General features: G+C 34.8%; 1 protein-coding gene across 1 annotated transcript; it reads right to left on the minus strand.

Moving 5' to 3' along the window:
• Positions 1-1985: 1985 nt before the first annotated feature.
• LOC126883433 (E3 SUMO-protein ligase KIAA1586-like) lies at positions 1986-4109 on the minus strand. Its single transcript, XM_050648980.1, has one exon. It carries the CDS (start codon positions 4107-4109, stop codon positions 1986-1988), a length of 2124 nt encoding a protein of 707 aa, XP_050504937.1.
• Positions 4110-23494: the final 19385 nt, after the last annotated feature.

Genomic DNA, 23494 nt, shown 5'->3' on the forward strand with positions numbered 1-23494 from the left:
GAGCAAAAGGAACATCGAGCGTCTTGGGATTATTTTTATGACCCAGCGTATAAAACTTAGATTGAATATCTGTTCCCGAATTACTGCAACTTTGCAGTTTACAACCCTTACTTATAGATCGTAAAATCGTGCTAATATAAAAAATACAAAAGTGTTTGTGTTAGCACGTATTTAGGCAGGCACCGGCGGTTATTCTAAACAAGTGTTGAGACAAGGGCTTTGTTTAGCAGGTAAAACGAAGGAACCTTACAATCGCGTTCTCTGTATTTCTTAATAAAAGTTTTCAAATTTTTTGATGAATAGATATTTTTTGTTTTTATTTAATTAAAATATATGTTTAATTAATAAATACATACCTACACAAAAATTTAAATTTATTAAGCAATTTCGTAGTGTGTACTTGTGTAGTTCAACATGTCCCAAACAAATTAGAAACAAAAGAAGCAAAATACGCGTATAGCGGGCCCCTGCGGGGCCCGGGCCCTGGTTCCGCGGAACCCGCGGAACCATGCTCAGTACGCCACTGATTCCATGCCAAATCACTCAGGCAAAAACTTTTGGATCTCCGATTTTTCTGAAACTTGGTGTATAGCTTCTGCGGGACGTAAAAATAAGATGTTTAAGGTCAAAAAGTCTTCTTCTTTGTTTTCTTAAAATGTTATTTTATGCGATTTTACAGTGAATTGGTGTTTATTTAAACAAATTAGCATTTTCTATCTTAACGTATCATTGGAAAAAATATTAGTTTAATAGAAGGGCCTTAAAATTGCCATTATATGGCATTATAACAAGTTATTTTGGTTCAAAACAAGTTTTTGATCAAATTTTATAGTGTAGAAAACGTTAAAATACCGTTTTTTACATTTTCCTCCATTCCCAAAATACTTCATAATCGATTTGACTGAAAATTTGCCCACATATAGCCAAAACATAGGACTTTAAGTTATTAGAAGGATTTGAATTACATTACAATACCAAAAAAGTTAGATGCAATAATATCAGCGTCAAAAGTATATTAGTCCATTCAGAATAGCATTTGACCTTGCATACCGAGCTGCCCAAAATTTTATTTTTCTAATCTTTCGGGAGGTCAATAATAGACTAAACTTAAAATCTTGAATGAATTCCTCCGTTGCGTTTAGCCACCATCTTAATTTTAAAGGAGAACTATTTTTGCTCAATATCTCCGCCATTTTTAACTTTACTACAAAAATGGAAGGAACTGAAATTGTTCCAAATAAATCGTATTTACAATAATAATTACAATTTCTTTTTAACAATTTTTGTCGTGAGGTCGATATTTTCCGAGTTAATTGTACTTACAGTAGACGCCTATATTTTTGACTATGACATTGCATGTAACTTTTTTGGTATTGTAATCAGTGGTGTAGTGGTAAAATTAGCTGTGCCGGAGCTATACCTCTACCGGAAAATTTTTGAAAATTAGCCTACTACCCAAATCGTGAGTTTTAAGGCCCTTTGGCAAATGTTTTGAAAAGTTTAATAATTAAACTAATTAATGATCTTTTAGAGTGATAGTAGTTACAGTAGGGCCTCCTACACATTCTCCTCCAAAGAATAATTTTAACTTTAAAATATGGTAAGACTTTCTTAAGGTAGATTATTACAGTTTGATACCTTAAAAACTGTTTTTAAGGTATCAAACCATAATAATCTACCTTAAAAACTCTATAATTTAAGTTGGAAGCCTTGCTGACAAAAATTTAAAAAACACTGGTGTAAGTTAGGCAAATATTGTAAATGACTAAGTTTTCATTTTCAGTAGTATTAATTTATTATTGTGAAAAAATACACCCACAAGTTACATTAGTATATATATTTTTTATTATTTAACACACACAAACATTATAATCTGTGCCAAAAAAATTAAGAATTATTTGAAAAAACTACATACAGTACAAATAACTTGTGTATTTAACAAAATACATATAATAAATACATCAGATTAATTATAACATACATACTCAAAGTAAGTGCCAAAATGCATCCTTCTTTGCGTTCTTTTTTGGGTTTTCTGTAACTCTTGTCCTGGAATCGTCTGCAGACCGGTGGCTCCTCAGCCATTTAGTGACGTACGTCTCAGGCTGCCATTCTTGGAGAGGTGGACCTTGGATTTTTATGAACATCAATGATGATACATGAGCAACAGTCAAAGCGTTTCTTGATGGTGTAACCATATTGTTCATACAACTGAAACCCCGTTCACAATCAGCTGAGCTGCAAGGTATTATTTTAGTGCAGTTTAACAGTTCTTGCAATCCATCAGGCACTTGTCGGCTGTTGTCCAAATAGTCTCTGTAGGCAGAGACAGCTTTGTTGACGTTCAATTTAAATCTCTTGCACAGTTGCTCTACTTGAGTTTGACCAAAACTTGGTGGAATGCAGGTTGGCCAATACTCAGGTTCTAATACTTTAAAAGAGTTTATAAGATCTTCATATTGGGCTTCCCCATCAAATGTGGTGACAAACATTCTTTGCTTTAGGTTATTTATAACACTAGAAATAAGTTGCTGTCCATTGAATGATACAATTTTTGGATTAGTTTTTAACACAACTGATGCAAAATTTCCTTCTTTTATGGCGATTTGTGCTTCCAGAACTTTCGTGCCTGGCTTCTCCTTTAAGTGCTCTAAATATCTTACGGATCTGTTTATCAGTTTGTCTGCATACACAATAGAAGTGTTTCTATTCTCTAAGCTCTCTGATAACAAAGCCAATTCAGCAAGAATGTCAAACATAAAGGCCAAGTTTAGTAGAAAACTCTGAGATGTTAGCCTATTTAATAAACCACTATATTTGCTTTTTTCAGTCGATGTTCTGTCAGGATCGTTTATGGCTTTAGAGAAATGGTTTGCCAAAGCTTGAAAGCCAAACCACACAGCCGAAACGGTACGAAAGCTACTGGCTACCCATCTTGTGCTCAACACTCTTCCGATTTTGTTCATCTGAATGTCAAGTTCTTGTGCACAGTCTTTTAACTCACGCTTGTTTTTTGGAGAGGCGCTGTACAGCGAGTACAGTTTGTCCATAAATATCTGGAAATGATTCACTCCGGCCACTTCGCTGACTGCGTCCCCAATAGCCAATTCCAATCTGTGATTTAAACAGTGCCAAACGATTATATCAGGGTACAAAGTTGAAAACCTCTTTGCCACTCCTGAGTGTTTCCCTAACATAACACTAGCCCCGTCACTTGTGAAAGAGACTAAGTTCTGTTTTAAATAACCATTGTCAAACCCATATTGTTCAAGGCACTTAAGTGTACTGTTAAAAACAGATTCGGCCCTTTGATCAGGAAGTTCAACTAGATCTAAGAACAAAATGTTAGGGGACTTTTCTTTACTTATTTCACACTTCAAATAAATTATGAGTACTGACTTTGAACTTATGCTGGTGGATTCATCAATAATGATAGAAATTTTCCCAGAAACTTCCTTAACCTTATTCAATATTCTTAACTTCATCTCTTTTGATATATGATCAATAATTTCTACAGCACTGTATCTTGAATGAAGGCCTACACCGATATCTACTCCATTTAGTTTTTGAAGTTCTAATAAACCAAAATGATCGTTATATGGTCGGTCGTTCTTAGCTATGTAGTAAGCTGACCTAAAAATAGCTTTAGTTGATTCCATGTGAGCTGTATTTGCAGAATCAACTAATTGCGTAATAGGATTTTTATGAGAGGATTCAACAATGGCCTGAGCAGTACTATGTGCTTTGGACTGTTTGTGTTCTATAATTTTTTTTCTAAGTGATTTGAGCTGGTTAGTTCGGTTTGAGCCGTAACAGCTAACTTGAAATGTGCGCCACTCATGACTTAAAGAAACGTGTTCTTTCTTAAAAGCACCCATAGTTGTGACTTCAAAACAAACTTTGCAGCCTAATTTACCTTCTTTGCAATCTATCCAAGGATAAGTTTCCTTCTTACGAGTCCACATCTCTTCTGTCCAAACGTCAGGCCAAACAACATTGGATTTATCTTGCTTGGTTCCTTTAGGTAGGCCTAACGTGTTTAGTTCACGTTTCACCGACGCACTAAAAAATGAGGTTAAAGTTTTTTGTTTAGGTTTAGAGTTATCCATAGCGATACTACAGGTAGCTTATGTCAACAGATTTGGACGTTGGGCAAAGATAACACAACTATTAAAACTATTTCACCTCTTCCAGTAGGTATCCGCGACACGTAACGTAATAATTGGAGCAGAAACACTAAATTAATATACAGTGCACGTGCACTATGCAAATCAGACGAGACGCAACTACAACTGAGCAGGATTAGCATGGCCGGGTGGGCTGGAGATGCGCAGTAGCTACGGAGTGGATTTCAGTGGTGGGGGAAGCGACTCCGGCGACTCAGTCTGTTGCCGCTCTCACTGCCGTGTGTATCGCTCCAGTCTACAGTGTACAGGGCCAGCTCGCTCCGCTACCGCTCCTCGGGCGGGGCGCGGGTGATCGGAGCGTCGAGTGAGCTAGAGAGAAATCGAGGGGGAGAGGCGAGAGATAAGAAGGACACAATATTTCAATATTGTTGTGGCTATTCCTCCTTCCGTGGTGGGGGGAGGGTTGTGGTGACACGGACACGGTAGTGCTGGGCGCGGACCGCTGAGATGTCTATCATGTCTATCCATCAACTATCCCGTCTGCCAGTCGCTCGCTCAACTTTTGCGCTTACAATTACGAACTACCTAATCGTAGCTGCGTATGCCTTAACTGATTAACCACGATAACTAACGTGTAAAAATTACTTAGTAAAGGACAAAACAATATTTTCTAAATAAAACAATTTCAGATCTATTTTTGTCCTATATAAAAAATTCGATTGAAAAAATCGTAGCCGGAGCGCCGCTCCCCCTTCAAAAGCTGTGCCGGAGCGACGCTCCGGCTCCACTACACCACTGATTGTAATATATTTCAAATCCTTCTAACCACTTAAGTATTATGTTTTGGCTATCTGTGGGCAACTTTTCAGCCAAATCGATTATGATGTATTTTGGGAATTGAGGAAAATGTAAAAAACGGTATTTTAACGTTTTCTACACAATAAGATTTGATCAAAATCTTATTTTGAATCAAAATAACTTGTTATAATGCCATATAATGACATTTTTGAGTCCCTTCTATTAAAATATTATGTTTTCCATTGATACTTTATGATAAAAAATGCAAAATTGTTTAAATAAGTACCAAATCACTGTAAAATCGCTTAAACTAACATTTTGATAAAAAAAGAAGAAGAAGAAGAAAAAGATAATTCGACCTTAAATGTTTTATTTCTACATCCCGCAGATGCTATATACCAATTTTCAGACAAATTGGAGATCCAAAAGTTTTTTGATCCAAAATTGAGTGATTTGAAATGTAATCAATCACCCCTTTACATTTATTTGCAGTTTATATACGACTAATATTAAAAGTGGCATGCACCACTTGCATCTACCTTCAGCCCAAGAGTAATGGGCCGTGAGTAATGAACTATTACTCACGGGTAAAGTAATGGGTGTTATTATCTTTTCAAAAATAGTGAATAATGAGCATGTTATTAAACGGTCGTAGAAAAAACTATTTTATTACAAAAAAGATCTTATTAATTAGTAAAATCGTTATATCCTGGTATCCAACTTTATCCCAAAAGTGTGTCGAGTTATCGAAAAAAATTCTAGTCAGAGTAGGCTGCCCATTAAAAATTACATCTTGTATTGGAATTGCATTCTACAACACAATATTGAAAAATAAACTCTATGGAAAACTTTTTTTCCACCTACCTCTACCGAAAGTAAACTTTTCCGGACCTGATTGTAGGAAGCAAAGTTGTACTTTTCCTCCCTAGGGAGGAAAAGTAAAAGTGACGTCATGGTATTTCATTCATGAAATATAACTTATTGACGCCCTGTACAATTCTATTTTCTATTACGTAAGTATCTATACATTTTAACGTTTATTTAAAAACACTCTGTATTTTGCAGAATGCTAAAAAACAGTAAATTGTTATTCTGATTTAACAATGTTTACATTTATAATTTGACTTATATTTGACAGTTGACAGTTATATTGTACCTACTTGCTAGTTTTAGTTCTCATAAATTTTGTTGGTTAGTTACATAAATTCTGATTTAACAATGTTTACATTTATAATTTGACTTATATTTGACAGTTGACAGTTATATTGTACCTACTTGCTAGTTTTAGTTCTCATAAATTTTGTTGGTTAGTTACATAAATAAAAAAATGATAAAATGACTTGTTATTTGAGGAAGGTGGAAAAACCATATGTATAACATGGGAGTAAAATGCCTTTTCCTCCCTTGAATGATTACTGCCCTCCGCTACGCGTCGGGCAGTAAACTTCATTCTCGGGAGGAAAAGAAGCACTTTCCTCCCTTGTTATATAAATAGCTATCAGATTTTATATTCTGACCTTAATTAATTTTTTGCTTACTTAGAAATCCAATGAAATTTATATTTGAGGTCATGTGAATAAAAATAACCAATTACAGCAACTTTACACTGATAAGAGATCCCATGGGATATTTTCACTTCGTTGCTACAGATACGCATGAATGTCAATTTTGACGTATCACATAGGTTAATATAAATTTAACATGTCACGATTTGGTTGCGATAATGATGAGAAGATAAACGAAATTATCGAGTCAAATACACCCAGAAATACTGTGTATAGTAAGAAATTTGTTTCGAAAGCTTTTAAGAAAAAAATTTCTTTCGAATAACCCTCGAACATTGGTAAATCCTCAAAAATGGAATAACAATTTTCTCAAGTTTGTTTCTTATTGGAAACAGACTTCCGCCTACGGCGTCGGTCTGTTTCCAAGCAACAAGCCTTTGAAATCTGTTATTAAATTTTTTCGCACAATTATCAGTGTCCTCGGGTTATTACTACTGATAATTAATTTTGTTTATTACTCACTATAAAACATTTGACAAAGTATACGACACGAACAATACTTAATGAATGTCCTGAAATCAAATAATATAGAATATAGACTATAGACTATACTGACCTCAGGATCATATCGAATGTATACTATAATCAGCAAGCAAAATACTAGCTAATCAACAAGCACCCATATCGAATAATCGAATGTATACTATAATCAGAGTTAACGAACAGTTGTCAGAGGAAATAGAAAATTGACGCGGAGTGAGACAGGGATGCGTATTGTTGCTACTTATTTTTAAAGCCTACTCGGAAGAGATCCTAAATCTCTTAACGATTAAACAGCTGGAATTAAGGTAATACTAATTCCCATTAACAACATTAGATAAACGGATGACACTGTCACCTTAGTCGAAAATATTAAAGATAGTCAGAGACTGGTCACCAGGATAGAGGAGTATGGACAACAATACGATCTAGCAATGAACGTCAAGAAGACAAAATATATTAAAATATCGAAAAATCAAAGAAATAACGAAAATATTCTCCTAAAAGGAACTAATATCGAACGAGTATACCAATATGCACAGCTTGGAACAATGATCAACTCCATAAATGATTACTTCCAGGAAATCAAAATCGTAATAGAAAAAAAGGTTTTAACAAAATGATAAAAGTTCTCTGCTAAAGAGATTTAAAGTTAGAGCTAAGAGGTAGGTTGACTGGGTGCTACGTTTTCTCGACTTTGTTTTATGGAATGGAAGCTTGGACCTTGACTGCGGCATCAATTTAAAAACTGTAGGTGTATATCCAGGTATCATAGGGTCAAAAGTCATCATCCAAAAGGTATCTTTAATTTCATTTAGGATGTTACCACGTTCTTATCTAACAATAACGTTACTAATGTTTTCTCGCATTCTAAAATATCCCATTATCGCCTTTTTTTTTCTTCTTTCTTCTTCTGGGGTCATAACTATGCAGCATGTAGACTGCACAGTTCATGTGGTTGCATTCTGCGTAAGGATCCTTCTTCTGCTATTGTTGTACTGCTATCAGGTATGTCGCACCAGTTTTTTTTATATCTCTGAACCATGAGTATCGCTTTAACTTTTAAAGGGCCTAGCCGGGTAAGATAGTGAAAAGTGCCCCCAACTCGATTTAAATTAAATATAGGCCACTTTTTAGCACATATAGAGGAACTCACTTTCTGAAATTTTTAGTCCCCTAGGTGGTCACGTGACCCCCCTAGAGCCTAATTAGGCTTTTTATGTTTTTATTTTTTATCTCAGCCGCATCAAGAGCTAGCCAAAAACTTTATTTAAAGAAGTTGTAAGTTTCAAAAAGATCTATATGAAAAAAAAATTTTTTGTTGGCGGGAAATTCGAATTTTTAGAACAATTTTAAACTTTTAAATAACTCTGAAAAAAAAACTAAGACACTCGATTTTACGAAAATCAATTATAATATGTATTTTTGCACAATCTTTCACCCTAAATTTTTTCAGATTTTAAAAATTGGTGAAACGTACCTTTAAAAATAAAAAAACCGCATTTTTTCGGTTTTTTTTTTCGTTTTTTGATACAATTTTATACATATTTTTCAAAAAAGGTAACACCGTCACTGGAATAGGTAAAAAACTGAAAAATAATTGGGGTTTGCTTAATAAAAATTTTTTGTAACGCCATCCATTTTCAAGGTACAGGGCGTTGAAGAAAACAAAATTTTACACATTTTTTACGATTTTGCTGAAACTACTGGCAAAATTGTAATAAAACTTGGCGGGTTTTAAAAGGTAGTTATTGTGCATGTTTTGACATACAATTAAGGATTTGATATTCATCATTGGCGCGCATAGGGGAATGGTCTGAACTTTTTAAAGAATAAAGATACGCCACTGACATATTTCAAATTAACAATCGTTTTTAAATTCCCTGTTCAATTTGTGACAAAAAATGTATCTTCTTATTATTTCATACGACGCGCCATTTTTATTCAAAAAATAAAAGATCTTAACCCTTACAAAGTATTCGAACTTCTAGTAGTTTCTACATCTACATAAACTCGTACATCCATTCATTATAAAAATTAATTCGAATACTTTGGAAGCGTTAAGATATTTTATTTCTTGCAGCAAAACGGCGCGTCGTATGAAAAAATGAGAAGATAGATTTTTTATTGCAAATTGAACGAGGAATTCAAAAATGATTGTTAATTTGAAATATCTCAGTGGCGTACTATCTTCTTTTCTTTGAAAATTTCAGACCATTACCCTTATGCGCGCCAATGATGAATATCAAATCCTTAATTGTATGTCAAAAAATGCACAATGACTACCTCTTAAAATCCGCCAAGTTTTATTACAATGTTGCCAGTAGTTTCCGCAAAATCGTAAAAAATGTGTAAAATTTTGTTTTCTTCAACGCCCTGTATCTTGAAAATGGATGGCGTTACAAAAAATTTTTATTAAGCAAACCCCAATTATTTTTCAGTTTTTTACCTATTCTAGTGACGGTGTTACCTTTTTTGAAAGATATGTATAAAATTGTATCAAAAAACAAAAAAAAAACCGAAAAAATGCGGTTTTTTATTTTTAAAGGTACGTTTCACCAATTTTTAAAATCTGAAAAAATTCAGGGTGAAAGACTGCAAAAATACACATTATAATTGATTTTCGTAAAAATGAGTATCTTAGTTTTTTTTTCAGAGTTATTTAAAAGTTTAAAATTGTTCTAAAAATTCGAATTTCCCGCCAAAAAATTTAGAAAAAAATTTTCATATAGATCTTTTTGAAACTTACAACTTTTTTAAATAAAGTTTTGGGCAAGCTCTTGATGCGGCTGAGATAAAAAATAAAAACGTAAAAAGCCTAATTAGGCTCTAGGGTGGTCACGTGACAACCTAGGGGACTAAAAATTTCAGAAAGTGAATTCCTCTATATGTGTTAAAAAGTGGCTTATATGGAATTTAAATTGAGTTGGGGGCACTTTTCACCATCTTACCCGGCTAGGCCCTTTGTCCTTTAAAATTATTTAAAAAAAAAACATCTGCTCTGCATAACTTAACTTTTTTACAATGTAGAAGAACTATTTTTCAGCACCATATAGATATACAACCCTCGAAACTATGTGAGCTATCTGTGGTAAAACAAATAATGAATACTTCAAAATCGAAATTTCCAGTGCCACTAATTTTTGATATAATAATGAAATTTTGCAATATATGTATTTAAAAGAGCATTTAGAAAAACGAGCTGAACAAACAATTTTCGGTTTTGAAAATATAATATTATTATAATGTGGTGAATATTAAATTATGATAATCTGTGTTTTCTATCCACATACGTACATAATTTTATATTTTGGATATGCAGTCAACATTATTTTGTTTAATACTTGATATTTTTTATATAAACTAAAGGTGGAATCTCGAAATGATACTGTCACTAAAAATATATAGTTGCAACTATTGTTGCATTATAACTAACTAAATTAAATATTCGTCATTCAGAAAAAATGGTGTAGTGAATGGTAGGGGAGCCCAAGCGGGGATTTTTGCAGTTTCTCGAGCGCGTCAGATTACGACATGGGGAGAAACCTTGTACCCTGTAAATGTACCCCTACCATATATTGTGGGCGTCACTGAGACATGGTTACACGATGGAATTAATGATATAATGGTAAGTATTGATGGCTATTCTTTTGCTCGACAAGACAGACCAGCAAGAGCTGGTGGGGTGGGGATGTATATTAAAAATAACTATAAATTCGAAATTATTTTATCAGAATATAATGAGTTGTTTGAATACATATGGATAACGGTTTATATTGGGAAAGTTTTGTATGCAATTGGTACCATATACAGGAAACCTAAAACTAATTGTTCGTTATTTTTAGAACACTGCGAGGACATGTTTTCTTCAATTTTTTCAAATTATGATAATATAATATGTGTTGGTGATTTTAACATTAATGTTCTTGACCTAGAAGATAATCATACTGTGAAATTTTATGATATTTTGGATACTTTTGATTTAAAGCAACTCATTAAAGAACCAACAAGAGGCATCTCCTTATTAGATCTTATTATCACAAATATTGATATTAAAAAATGGAATGAATATGTCGATATAGACATGATTGCGGATCATGCGGCAGTTTTTTGTAAATTTAATGTCGAAGGTACCGAATCTCATATTAAAAAAAGGGTTAAGTATCGAGATATTAAAAATATTAATTATAATAATTTTTTGAATGATCTTCATTTAATACCGTGGCATACTATATTTCGAACAGATGATATTGATGTTAAAGTATCGCATTTTCAAACTTATATTCTGTCAGTTCTTGATGTACATGCGCCTTTAAAATCAATTTTAATCAGTAATGTAAAGCCATACTCTCCGTGGATTACTGGTAATATTAAACATTTGCAAAAGTTACGTGACAATGCATTAAATAGATTTAGAAGAACACAATTACCGGAACATTGGTTGTACTACAAACAATTTCGAAATTATACAATTACTGCTATTAAAGCGGAAAAAAGGGCTTACCTTAATATGAAATTTCAGAATTCGAACTCAAAGGAAAAATGGGCCGAATTAAAAAAACTTAATATATCCAAACAGAAAAAAAATGAATTACCTAGGCATTTAAAATCAGTAGAGGATATAAATAATTTTTTTATTAATAATATAAATATAATGCCAGGTAGTAAAGAATTACTTAACTATTATGCTCATAACGTAAAAGAGGCTATTAATGATAATTTCAGTTTTTCGTATGTTTCTGAAGAGCTTATTAAGGATATCATTTTTTCGTTAAAATCTAAAGCTTTTGGCAACGACCACTTAAATATTACAATTGTTCAGTTGTGCTGTCCTATTCTTACTCACATAATAAATGTTTGCATTGAAAAAAGTTACTTTCCTTTAGACTGGAAATTTGCAAAAGTTATACCTTTGCCGAAAATCACCTCACCTAAAGAGTACAATGATCTTAGATCAATTAGTATTTTACCTACATTTTCAAAAATTTTTAAACGAGTTATGGAAAGTCAGATTAGAGATTTTTTAAGCACTAATAAAATTTTGCCAGAAAACCAATCGGGTTTTAGACGTAATCATGGGTGTGCAACTGCACTTGTTGATGTTGTTGATGATGTTATTATATCTTTAGATTTGAACAAGGTTACTCTTCTTGTTCTTTTAGACTTCACTAAAGCCTTTGACTTAATTAATCATGATATATTATTAGCAATATTACAGTTTTATAAATTTAGTGTCAGTTCCAGGAATCTTCTTGCCTCTTACTTACATAAGCGTAAATAAATTGTTCAGATTGATGAAATGACTTCCTCGTCTAGTGAAATAAAATCAGGTGTACCTCAGGGAAGTATTTTGGGTCCATTATTATTTAGTTTGTATACATTAACATTTCCTAAATGTCTTAACTACTGCAACTATCACTTATACGCGGATGATACGCAAATTTATTTGGTCATTTGAACATTCTAATGTATTAGAAGCTGTTGAACGCCTAAAAATTGATTTGTTCAATATTTACAAAACGGCTACTGACCATGCACTTAAAATTAACCCATCAAAATCTGTAGCATTATTGTTTTGCAATGAAAATATACGTGAATCCATTTTGGCTAACGTTTCACTTGAAATCAATGGTACAAATATTCCTATAAAATTAAATTCTAAAAACTTAGGCCTTTTATTGGATTCGAGACTAAGGTTTAAAGAACATATATCTCTTAAATTGAAGGCAGCTTCTGCAACTTTAAAAATGATTTATGCACAAAGACATTGTTTATCACAGGACGTCAAAAAACTTTTATGCGATTCATTAGTTTTATCACACTTTAATCACTGCGACGTTGTATATGGACCGTGTTTAGACAGTACTGATTCACGAAGGGTTCAAAAACTGCAAAACTCGTGTGTGCGTCTGATTTGCGGTATTAGAAAATTTGGCAGGATCTCGAGTAAATTCAAACAATTAAACTGGTTAAATATGTACAACAGAGGGCAATTACATTTTAGTTGTTTATGTCATAAGGTATATTTAAAAAAAATCCCACCCTATTTACACAACAGGTTAACCTTCAGAACGAATATACACAATTTAAATATCAGACGCAATACTATTCTTCGTGTTCCTAGACATAACAAAGCATTATTTCAGAGAGGTTTTTCCTACAGTGTCGCAGTTTGCATTAACAACTTATTTAAATTAGATTCAGGTTTATTAACTACCTCAGCATCATCATTTAAAAATCGATATAAGAAGCATCTGTTAAATTTACAAAATATATGAACAACTTTTGGGTAAAGTTTTAAACGAACTACTCTCCTTTCCTTTGTCCCTTCGTTCTTTGTTCTTTTCTTCCTTCTACCTTTCCACAATTCCTAATATCTTTTTAATTATCGTTTTAATAATTATTATATTTATTGTTAGCTATGCTCTCGTTTCACTAAATACGTGTTTTAATATGGTAGGCACTGGTGGAAGAACAGAAGTGGACTGAGTAACTGGTCCACGACTGAACCAGTTGTAGCCTTTTATCCACTAACTCAATGTATGTAATTTATTGTAAGCGTGTACTATGTTATTGTTGATAATAAATGTATTATTATTATCCAGATTTAGCCATACGGCTCACACTCCCTCTAAGGGGAAAATTGACTCATCCCAGATACCTACGGTATCAAAAGGATTGAGCTCTGGTGGGACTCTTTCCGTGTTATCGAGCCCTAGGTGACTTGGTATGCAGGTGTATCTCCCAAAAATTTTCGTACACATCTGGCCGTTGCGAGTAGTACTGCTTTCTGCATGGTCTTATAAAGATGTTCATTAAGACCCAGCTTTTTTATGCTTTCGAGGAGGGTCTTCGGAATGACTCCAGTAGTAGACATAATAATCGGTATCGTCTGGGTACTTTGCATTCTCCATTGTCTCCGTATTTGAATTTCCAGATCTCTGTACTTGGCGATCTTTTCAGTAAATTTAGTTCGTAGATTATTGTTGTTAGGAATCGCCACATCAATGAGGGTTGTTTGTCTCGTTAATTTATTGACTAATACGAGATCTGGTCTATTATGCGCTACTGTTTGGTCTGTGAGAACAGTGCGGTCCCAGTATAGCTTGTAGTTGCCATCCTCAAGCATACTCTCAGGGACGTATTGATAATATGGGAGATGGTCGGTTTGAAGAAGTCCCAGCTTGATGGCTATCTCCTGATGAAGGATTTTTCCCACTGCGTCATGCCGTTCCTTGTACTCAGTTGCAGCAAATGCCTGGCAGCCCCCTGTAAGATGTTGGATGGTTTCCTGGGCTTGACATCCATATCGGCATCTGTCGTTTTGAACATGAGGGTCTTTGATGATATATTTCAGGTAATTTCTGGTTGGTATAACCTGATCCTGAATGGCCAGTAATGAACCCTCCGTTTCAGGGAACATCTTTCCTGATGTCAACCAGTAGTTCGACGCTATATTGTCGACATAATCTTGGCTGACCTCATTGGGATGTCGCCCGTGCAGAGGTTTACCCATCCAGGCGCGCACTTTTTCGTCCTTAGTAAGGTGGTTTATGCGCAGTTCTGCTTCCCTCAGTTTTATCGGTGTTGTGTCATCTACTGCGCAGATAGCGCGATGTAGAGTAGATGTTTCAGCCTGCATCTGAAAATAAGATCTTAAATTAGCAATTTGTTTGTCTAATTGCTCACCTATATCCATAAGTCCTCTTCCTCCTAAATTCCGCGGTAATGTCGTTCTTTCTACTGCACTTTTTGGATGGTGTTTTTGTGCCTTTGTGAGGTGCGTTCTTACTTTTCGCTGAAGATTTTCTATGTCCGTTTTTGTCCACTTAACAATGCCAAATGAATAGCTAAGCGCGGAACATGCGTAGGTGTTTAGTGCCTTAAACAAATTTCTACTATTAAGGTGTGAGCGAAGCAGATGTTTTACCCTTCGTATAAACTCAGTAGTTATCTCTGTTTTCATTTGTTTATGGTCAATTCTCCGCGCTTGCTTTACTCCAAGATATTTATACATATCGTTTTCACCCATGGCCTCGATGTTCTGGCCATTTTGCATATCGAATCCTCCGGGCTGTACTTTTCCTTTGACTATATTTAAAATACGGCACTTGTCTAGTCCGAAGTGCATGCTAATATCATTAGAAAAGGTTTCTACAGTTTTTAGCATCTCATCGAGTTGGTTTCGAGTGGAAGCCATTAATTTCAAATCATCCATATACAATAAATGATTAAGCTTCGCCACCACATTGTTGTTATTTTTGATGCTAAAACCTGCGTCTGTGGAGTTCAATAGCTGAGATAGTGGGTTCATAGCTAGACAGAACCACAGTGGACTCAACGAATCTCCTTGAAACAGGCCCCGGCTGATTGCGATATTTTCAGTTTCGATGTTATTTTCACCAGGTATTTGAAGGTGAATTCTAGTCTTCCACTCCGTCATTATATGCTCTAAAAATGTCACTATATTATCATCGACTTTATATATTCTTAATATATCTATAAGCCATTCATGCGGCACTGAATCAAAGGCCTTCTTGTAATCAATGAAGGCAGTAAAAAGATTCCTCTTTTTGGAATATGCCTGGTTAGAAATCACTGAGTCGATGTTGAGTTGTTCTTTGCAACCCATGGAACCCTTAGCGCATCCTTTCTGTTGAGGCTCTATGATATTGTTCAGAGCACAATGTTGGTAGATACGCCGGGCTACACAGGATGTGACCAATTTATACAAAGTTGGAAGACAAGTAATTGGGCGGTATTTGGCTGGATCTTGGGTGTTATTTTGATCCTTCGGAATTAAATAAGTGGTTCCCTGAGTTAGGAATGATGGTATATCCTGCGGATTAGAAATTACATGATTAATTAGTGTTGATAAGCATTCATGAACACTCCAAAACTTCTTGAGCCAAAAGTTTTGGACTCCGTCTGGTCCAGGAGATTTCCAGTTATGAAGCTCTTTGATGATATTTGAGACTTCTTCAGTGGTGAAGGGTTCGTAGAGAGTAGTGGTGTAGTGTTGGCAGTTCTGTGCCGTATCTTCTATCCATCCAGCATTGTTGTTAAGAGCAGCTGGTGTGGAAAGTTGATTTCCCCAGAACTCATGAATTTCTTCCTGGCTTGGATAAGACTTATCGAGATTTTCTACGGTGGAATTGAGTTTTCGATAGAACGCCTTCTCAGCAGTCTCAAAAAGGGCATTGTCGGATTTTCGGTTGTTACTCACTTTGTACCTTCTTAGTCGTCCTGAATAAACTGAGAGTCTTTGTTTTAATGTATCCAGGCACTGTTGGGCTGTGTTGTTTTCTGGATCGTATCGTGAGTGTGTTGCAGTATTCCGTATTATTTCTTCAGCTCTCCTGATGACTCTTGTACTTCTTACACCTCGTATATATTCTGTGACTTGACCAATATCCCTACGCAGCAATTCAATCTTTCCGAGCAGTCTTTTTTCCCAGGGTGCAATTCTGCTACCAGTCCTTCCGTTATTAGTACCCTGTCGTGTTCTGATCTTAATGCCCATTACATTAGCAATTGCTGTTGCTGCACAGTAGATTAGCATGTGCAGATACTCTAATGTGTGGGCTTCTACGACATAATTGGGTAGGATTTCAGTGTTCACAATTTGTAACAGCACACCTAGTCTCTTACAAGAGTTTATTCGTGGTAGCGGTGGTCTGCTAAGTGGGTTTGTTCCATTAAACTCTTGTACAGCACGTGCCATTTCGCTTACTAGGTTATCATGTAGCTCGTTATTTTCCTGCTCTGTATTGTCAGGTTGAGTTTCTTGTATGGCAAGCTCAGGAATCTGCTCATGCACTTCATTTGGGACTTGATCTTCAATTACAACATCGTTATGAATCTCCCGTTCGACTTCGCTTCTGATGATATTGCGTCTAGTCTCTGGGATAAGGTTGTTTCTTATAATTACCCGGTATTGGTCTGATACTCGTTGCTCCGATACTTGAATATCTGGGTACGTCCTGCAAAATTCGGCATACAGCTGTTGTCGGTAGCCGATTGTTTCTTGACCGAGGTTTGTCACCTTGTAGTAGAAGCGCAAAATGTTCTCATTTATGGACACAGTCCATTTCATGCGCTGCCTCGGTCGTCCCGCTTGAGTGAGCGCCGGCTGATGATCCAGCGCAGCACCTTCGGCGGGTGGAGCTCTTGTTGTTGTTTGGCTCGCTTGTGGTTGTGGTTGGGCTGTAGCTGATTGTATGACAGGGGCCCGCCTCCTCAACACCCTGCCACCGACGTCCCGCATGCTGTCACGTCCAGCGCCGGCTCCAGACGTGCCCTGGCGATCCCCAGGCAGCGATCCTAAACATAAACGATAATTCTCCATATTAATGGGTGTGCATTTTATACCTACTGCCAGGTGTCAGTTTTTGTTCCACGGCAAGTATCCCTGCTACTCTCTGGGTATTGGCGCTACGAATACCCAGAAAGCATCCCCCATTCGCAGGGGGCCGCGCCTGATAGAAGAACTGACAAAAAACTCCCACAGGTTATTATTATTAACTATTATTATTAACTATTATTACTATTATTACTATTATTACTATTATTATTATTATTATTATTATATATTGGATCTTAATACAGGTGAGTTCGTTAAGGGGGGCCCCAAAAAAGAATCTATCCTTAGAAAAACTCGCAATCGTCATAAGATAAGGTAAGTTAAGTACATGCAGAACAGTGTATATTTCAAAAATCTGACGGTTTGAGCGGGGCGTAAGGAAATGGATGAGTCACAAAGTTTCACAAGAAAAAAGCGAATATTTCGAAAAATAAAGGTCAGATCGAAAAACAAAAAAATATCACAATCTCCCACGGAGAGGGGTGGGGGGTAAATTTAAAATTCTAAATTTTAAATAGGAACCACGTGATATTTTGCGAAATAAACATCAGATCGAAAATCTGCAAAATAAACCCATTCAATATTTTTGAAAAATCTATCGAATGACATCAAACGCGACCACCCACAAAGGTGGTGTGGGGGGTTACTTTCAAATATTAAATAGGAGCCCGAATTTTTTATTGCAGATTTGGATTCCGTGCGTAAAAATAAGTAACTTTTATTCGAGATATTTTTTCGAATTATGGATCGGAAAAAACGAATGTTGAAAATGGAAAATTAAATTAAAAATGGAAAGTCCCCATTTAAATGGAAAACTTTACTTAACTTTTTTGGTTTTAGGACCTACTCTTCACAACCCAAGGGCTCCTCATAACGCTCGAGGGACTGCAAATTTAGCATACTTTCCTCCCCTACTATAAAATTGTACCTCTAGTAAAGTTGCTTATATTTAATTTCAGTTTTATATTGTGACTTGTCTCAGTTCTTTCAGCTCATAAATTACAGGTCCTGAAACTACTTTATTTAACATGTCAGTTATTGTCATATGTGTTATATTTTTACAAATATTTACAGGTTAAAATCATTCATAATTTTTAAAATCTTTTTTAAGATCAAAATAAAAATTATTTGAAAACCGTTTCCGGATTAGAAATCGAAACGTCAAAGCAAAATTTTATTCAATCCATTTATTCATTACAATCAAGAGATATAAAATACAGTGAAACCTCGACAACTCGGAATAATCGACACTGCGGCCCATCCGGGTTATGGTAAAAATTAATAAAATACGGTATACTTATAGATACACTCCGTTATAGTTGAACTAACATGAAATATATATGCACAGTACACATCTTAATTACGTATAGTTGTATAGAGTATAGAGTATTGTTCATTTCTTGGTAAAAAACTAATGCGTATACAAAAAAACACGCAAATACAAACCTATCTGAAGCGAAATTACCTATCACGATTACAGAACGGAAGCAAAACATATGACTGTACTACACACAATACAGTCACAATCGGAACGATGTTATGTTATTTAAGAACAGTGGAGACTAAGACCATTGTTTAAAAAATAATTTTTTAAATAGTCTTTTAGTCTTTTTTGAACAATGCTAAGACAGTTTGAAATAAATAAAGGAATACAGGTGCCTGTTGTTTCCGATAATCCGAGTAAATGAACGTCGCTCTGCCGCCGTGTGTCATGAGTCATTTTTACTATCGTATACTTTAAATTACACAAATACCCATTATCTCTCAAATATTATTTTACATACCTTTTTTGTTGTTGAAATGTTTGTCTGATAAAAATCTGTCCGGGTTAGCCGGACTTCCGGGTTATCGGGGCGACTTATCGGGGTTCTACTGTACATACCTTTAAAAACATCCTGGACAGATCACGAATGCAACGAGAAATTTGTTCAAAAATTTAAATATAGAAAAAACTTTAAAAATGTTTCAATAAAGCAAAAGACGATTGAATCCAGATATTAGCTGATAATTGCCTAGTACTTAACATGGAATCTAGGTTCTTCTTCTTCAAGTGCCATCTCCGCGACGAAGGTCGGCAATCATCATAGCTGTTCGGAATTTAGAGACAGCTGCTCTGAAAAGTTCATTTGATGTACAGCCGTACCATTCTCTCAGGTTGCGCAGCCACGATATTCTGCGTCTCCCTATGCTTCTTTTTCCTTGAATCTTTCCTTAATAAAAAATATATAGGGTGTCCCAAAAGTAGCGGAACGGTCGAATATTTCGCGAACTAAACATCGGATCGAAAAACTGAAATATACGTGTTCAATCATTTTCAAAAATCTATCCAATGACACCAAACACCAATCCCACTACACCCCCTGGAGGTGGGGTGGGGGGTAACTTTCAAATCTTAAATGGAAACCCCCAGTTTTTCTTGCAAATTTGGATTCGTTACGTAAAAGTAGGTAACTTTTATTCAAGACATTTTTTCGAACTGTGGATAGATGGCGCTATAATTGGGAAAAACGATTTATCCTGATACCATAGGTAAAATTATAGAAACGGTCTAATATCTCACGAAACACACTTCCAAATGGGAAACCAAAAAACAGATTTTTAATCTTTTTCGAAAAACTATCGAATAACAACAAACATGACCCTCCAACCCACCCCCTGGAGGTGGGGTGGCGGGTAATTTTAAAATCTTAAATAGCAACCCCCACTTTTTATCGAAGATTCGGATTCGTCATAAAAAATTAAGCAATATTTATTCGAAATATTTTTTAAAATTTCTGATAGATGGCGCTAATAAATCGTATTTTTCCAATTAAAGCGCCATCTATTAACAATTCTTCTTCTTCTTCTTAAGGTGCCGAGACCGCTTGTCGATCGTTGGCTCTCATGTTGCCCAGCATATTAACAATCATTGTCTTATTTACAGCCGCACGAAATAGTTCAGTGCTAGTTTTCCCAAACCATTGGCGTAGGTTTTTAAGCCAAGAAGTTGTACGGCGGCCCACACTTCTTTTTCCCATTATTTTACCTTGCATGACAAGGTGAAGTATGTCATATTTTTCTGGGTGACGCATTATATGACCAAAGTATTCCAATTTGCGCCTTTTAACCGTGTTCACTACTTCGCAACTTTTATTCAAACGTTGCAAAACCCTTTCGTTTGTGATTCTTTCTACCCAACTGATCTTCAGGATACGGCGGTAGACCCACATTTCAAATGCTTCTAGGTTTTTTAAAAGCGATTCTGTCAGTGTCCATGCTTCGACCCCGTAAAGTAGTACTGGGAATTAACAATTCTAAAAAATGTTTTAAATAGATGTTGCTTAATTTTTCATGACGGATCCGAATCTGTAATAAAAAGTGGGGGCTATTTAAGATTTTAAAGTCACCCCCCACCCCACATCTAGGGGGTGGGTTGGAGGGTCATGTTTGGTGCTATTCGAAAGGTCTTCGAAAAATATTAAAAATCTGTTTTTTAGTTTCTCATTTGGAAGTGTATTTCGTGAGATATTAGACCGTTTCTATAATTTACCTATGGTATCAGGATAAATCGTTTTTCCCAATTATAGCGCCATCTATCTATAGTTCGAAAAAATGTCTTGAATACAAGTTGCTTACTTTTACGTAACGAATTAAAATCTGCAAGAAAAACTGGGGGTTTCCATTTGAGATTTTAAAGTTACCCCCCACCCCACCTCCAGGGGGTGTAGTTGGGGTTGGTGTATGGTGTCATTGGATAAATTTTTAAAAATGATTGAAAATGTATTTTTCAGTTTTTCGATCCGATGTTTAGTTCGCGAAATATTCGACCGTTCCACTACTTTTGGGACACCTTGTATATATCGAACCCTAAAAATATCAAACGATAGAAGAATCTTTTGCGTAAGATCCAGAAATTTAATATAATTCATCCAGCTAAACAGGTAGGGGAGACCGAGGCATACAGGAATTTCGTGCTAAATTTGAAACTGATATAGAGTCAGTGGATGCAGATAAAACAGTGTCAATTTTATAAGACAATTTGATAATTTAAGGTAAGTTTTCTAATTGTTACTAAACTTTTATGATATTTTACTACAAAATAGAGTATGCAAAAGCCCGCTGCTTTAAATACGTGCAAGTACACATCTCTCACCTTTATGTCACGTATTTTAATCGTTAGTTTAACTAATATTTTGTTGATGTTATGCTTGGTAATGTTTTTCTGTAAAATGGGGCAATGAAGACCACCTACGTTGGGGCATATAGGACCGCTGGACCTATACCTATGCCCCTGTACGTTTAACAAAATTGCATAAGGTTATACAGTAGCGATCAACAGGTAGCAAAAACGCGTTCCAAGATTGCGGCTGTAATTTTGAATATTTTTTCGAGATATTTGGCACACGTAATCGTAATATATTAAAGAATGGCGGTATAGAGCCTAATTTGAAAAATATATTAATATGTGGAAATTACTCTGTAATTAAATAAAATATTAAAAAAACGAGCCTGTACCGCCATTCAGAAGAACAAAAAAATACACTTTCTTCAAATAACTTTTTTATCCGATGCCTAGATTTTCTGTCATTTTGGAACTACTAATGAAATAAAAAATTTTAATAGTTCCAAAATGACACAAAATCTAGGCATCGGATAAAAAAGTTTATTTGAAGAAAGTGTATTTTTTTGTTCTTCTTAATGGCGGTACAGGCTGGTTTTTTAATATTGTATTTAATTACAGAGTAATTTCCACATATTGATATATTTTTCAAATTGGGCTCTGTACCGCCATTCTTTATTATATTACGAATACGTGTGCCAAGTATATCGAAAAAATATTCAAAATTACAGCCGCAATCTTGGAACGCGTTTTCGCTACCTGTTGATCGCTACTGTTTCCTCTTAATGTAAGATATCTTTTTAGATGCGGAATTATAAGAACAAAAAGGCTTCGCTCAAATGGAGACATTTTCTCACAGTGTATGATATATGACATTACTGTGCAGAAAAGTGACGTTTCTGTGCCGGAAAGTTCTTTTCTGCACAGTACCATTACATTTCACAAAAAATATAATTATAACATGTTTTGATGAAATTGTTTTATTTGAGATATTAGATTTGATAGTACTTTTCAAAAAAGAACCGATCTCATGTCCGAGAAATCTGCAAAATTCGGTAATTTAACACATTATTTTTGAACTTTAAATTTAGTATTCTACAAATGACTACCTCATTCTGAGTAGCTTTATATCTTCTGTTTACATCTGTGGTAGACAAATATATAACCTGTAAGAGAGTTATCAAACTTAATTATCGTACAGAAATTACATTATGAATGTTACAACTGTTTTATTTTACAATTTTATTCTTAATAGACATTTTATAATTATCAATTAACCAATAAGGATTTAGCTACCTCAGCAAGATACGTCGAATGAAGTAGGTATAGTGGAAATCTGTGTATGCATAAATATAACGTCAAATGTGACATTATTTTTTAATAATTTTATAATAATGATTATTTAATAGATATTTATGATATAAGTGTTAAAAGTACACGTTTAAGGCACGCATGTGAAAGTTTGCAGAATGAGCGATAGCGAGTTCTGCAATTCACATGAGTGCCTTAAAAATGTACTTTTTAACATGCATATCATACAATATTTTGTTCTACAAACGTAATTACAATATCTACAAAAACTTTTATTTTAACGTGACTGACATTCCATTTTTATATTTTTTTGACATTACATCAAAATTGTCTATACGGTCAATACGAACTGCAGTTACTTCAAATTATTTTTTTCTACAACCACTATTCAAAGTGCACTTTTCTGCACGGTTTTATGTTAGCAAACTTGATATTTTCTCACAGTATAAGATATTTGACATTAGTGTGCAGAAAAGTGACGTTTCTGTGCCGCAAAGTGACGTTTCTGTGCCGCAAAGTTCTTTTCTGCACAGTTGACTACCTCATTCTGAGTAACGTTATATTCTGTTTACATCCGTGGACTACCGCATTCTGAGTAACGTTATATTCTGTTTACATCCGTGGTTAAACTTTAGACAAATATATAACCTATAAGACAATTATTATATTTAACTATAGCATAGAAACTAAATTATGGATGTTACAACTGTTTTATTTTACAATTTTATTCTTATTAAACATTTTATAATTA

This window comes from Diabrotica virgifera, chromosome 4 (genome assembly GCF_917563875.1).
Source record: "Diabrotica virgifera virgifera chromosome 4, PGI_DIABVI_V3a".
NCBI classification, from domain to species: domain Eukaryota; kingdom Metazoa; phylum Arthropoda; class Insecta; order Coleoptera; family Chrysomelidae; genus Diabrotica; species Diabrotica virgifera.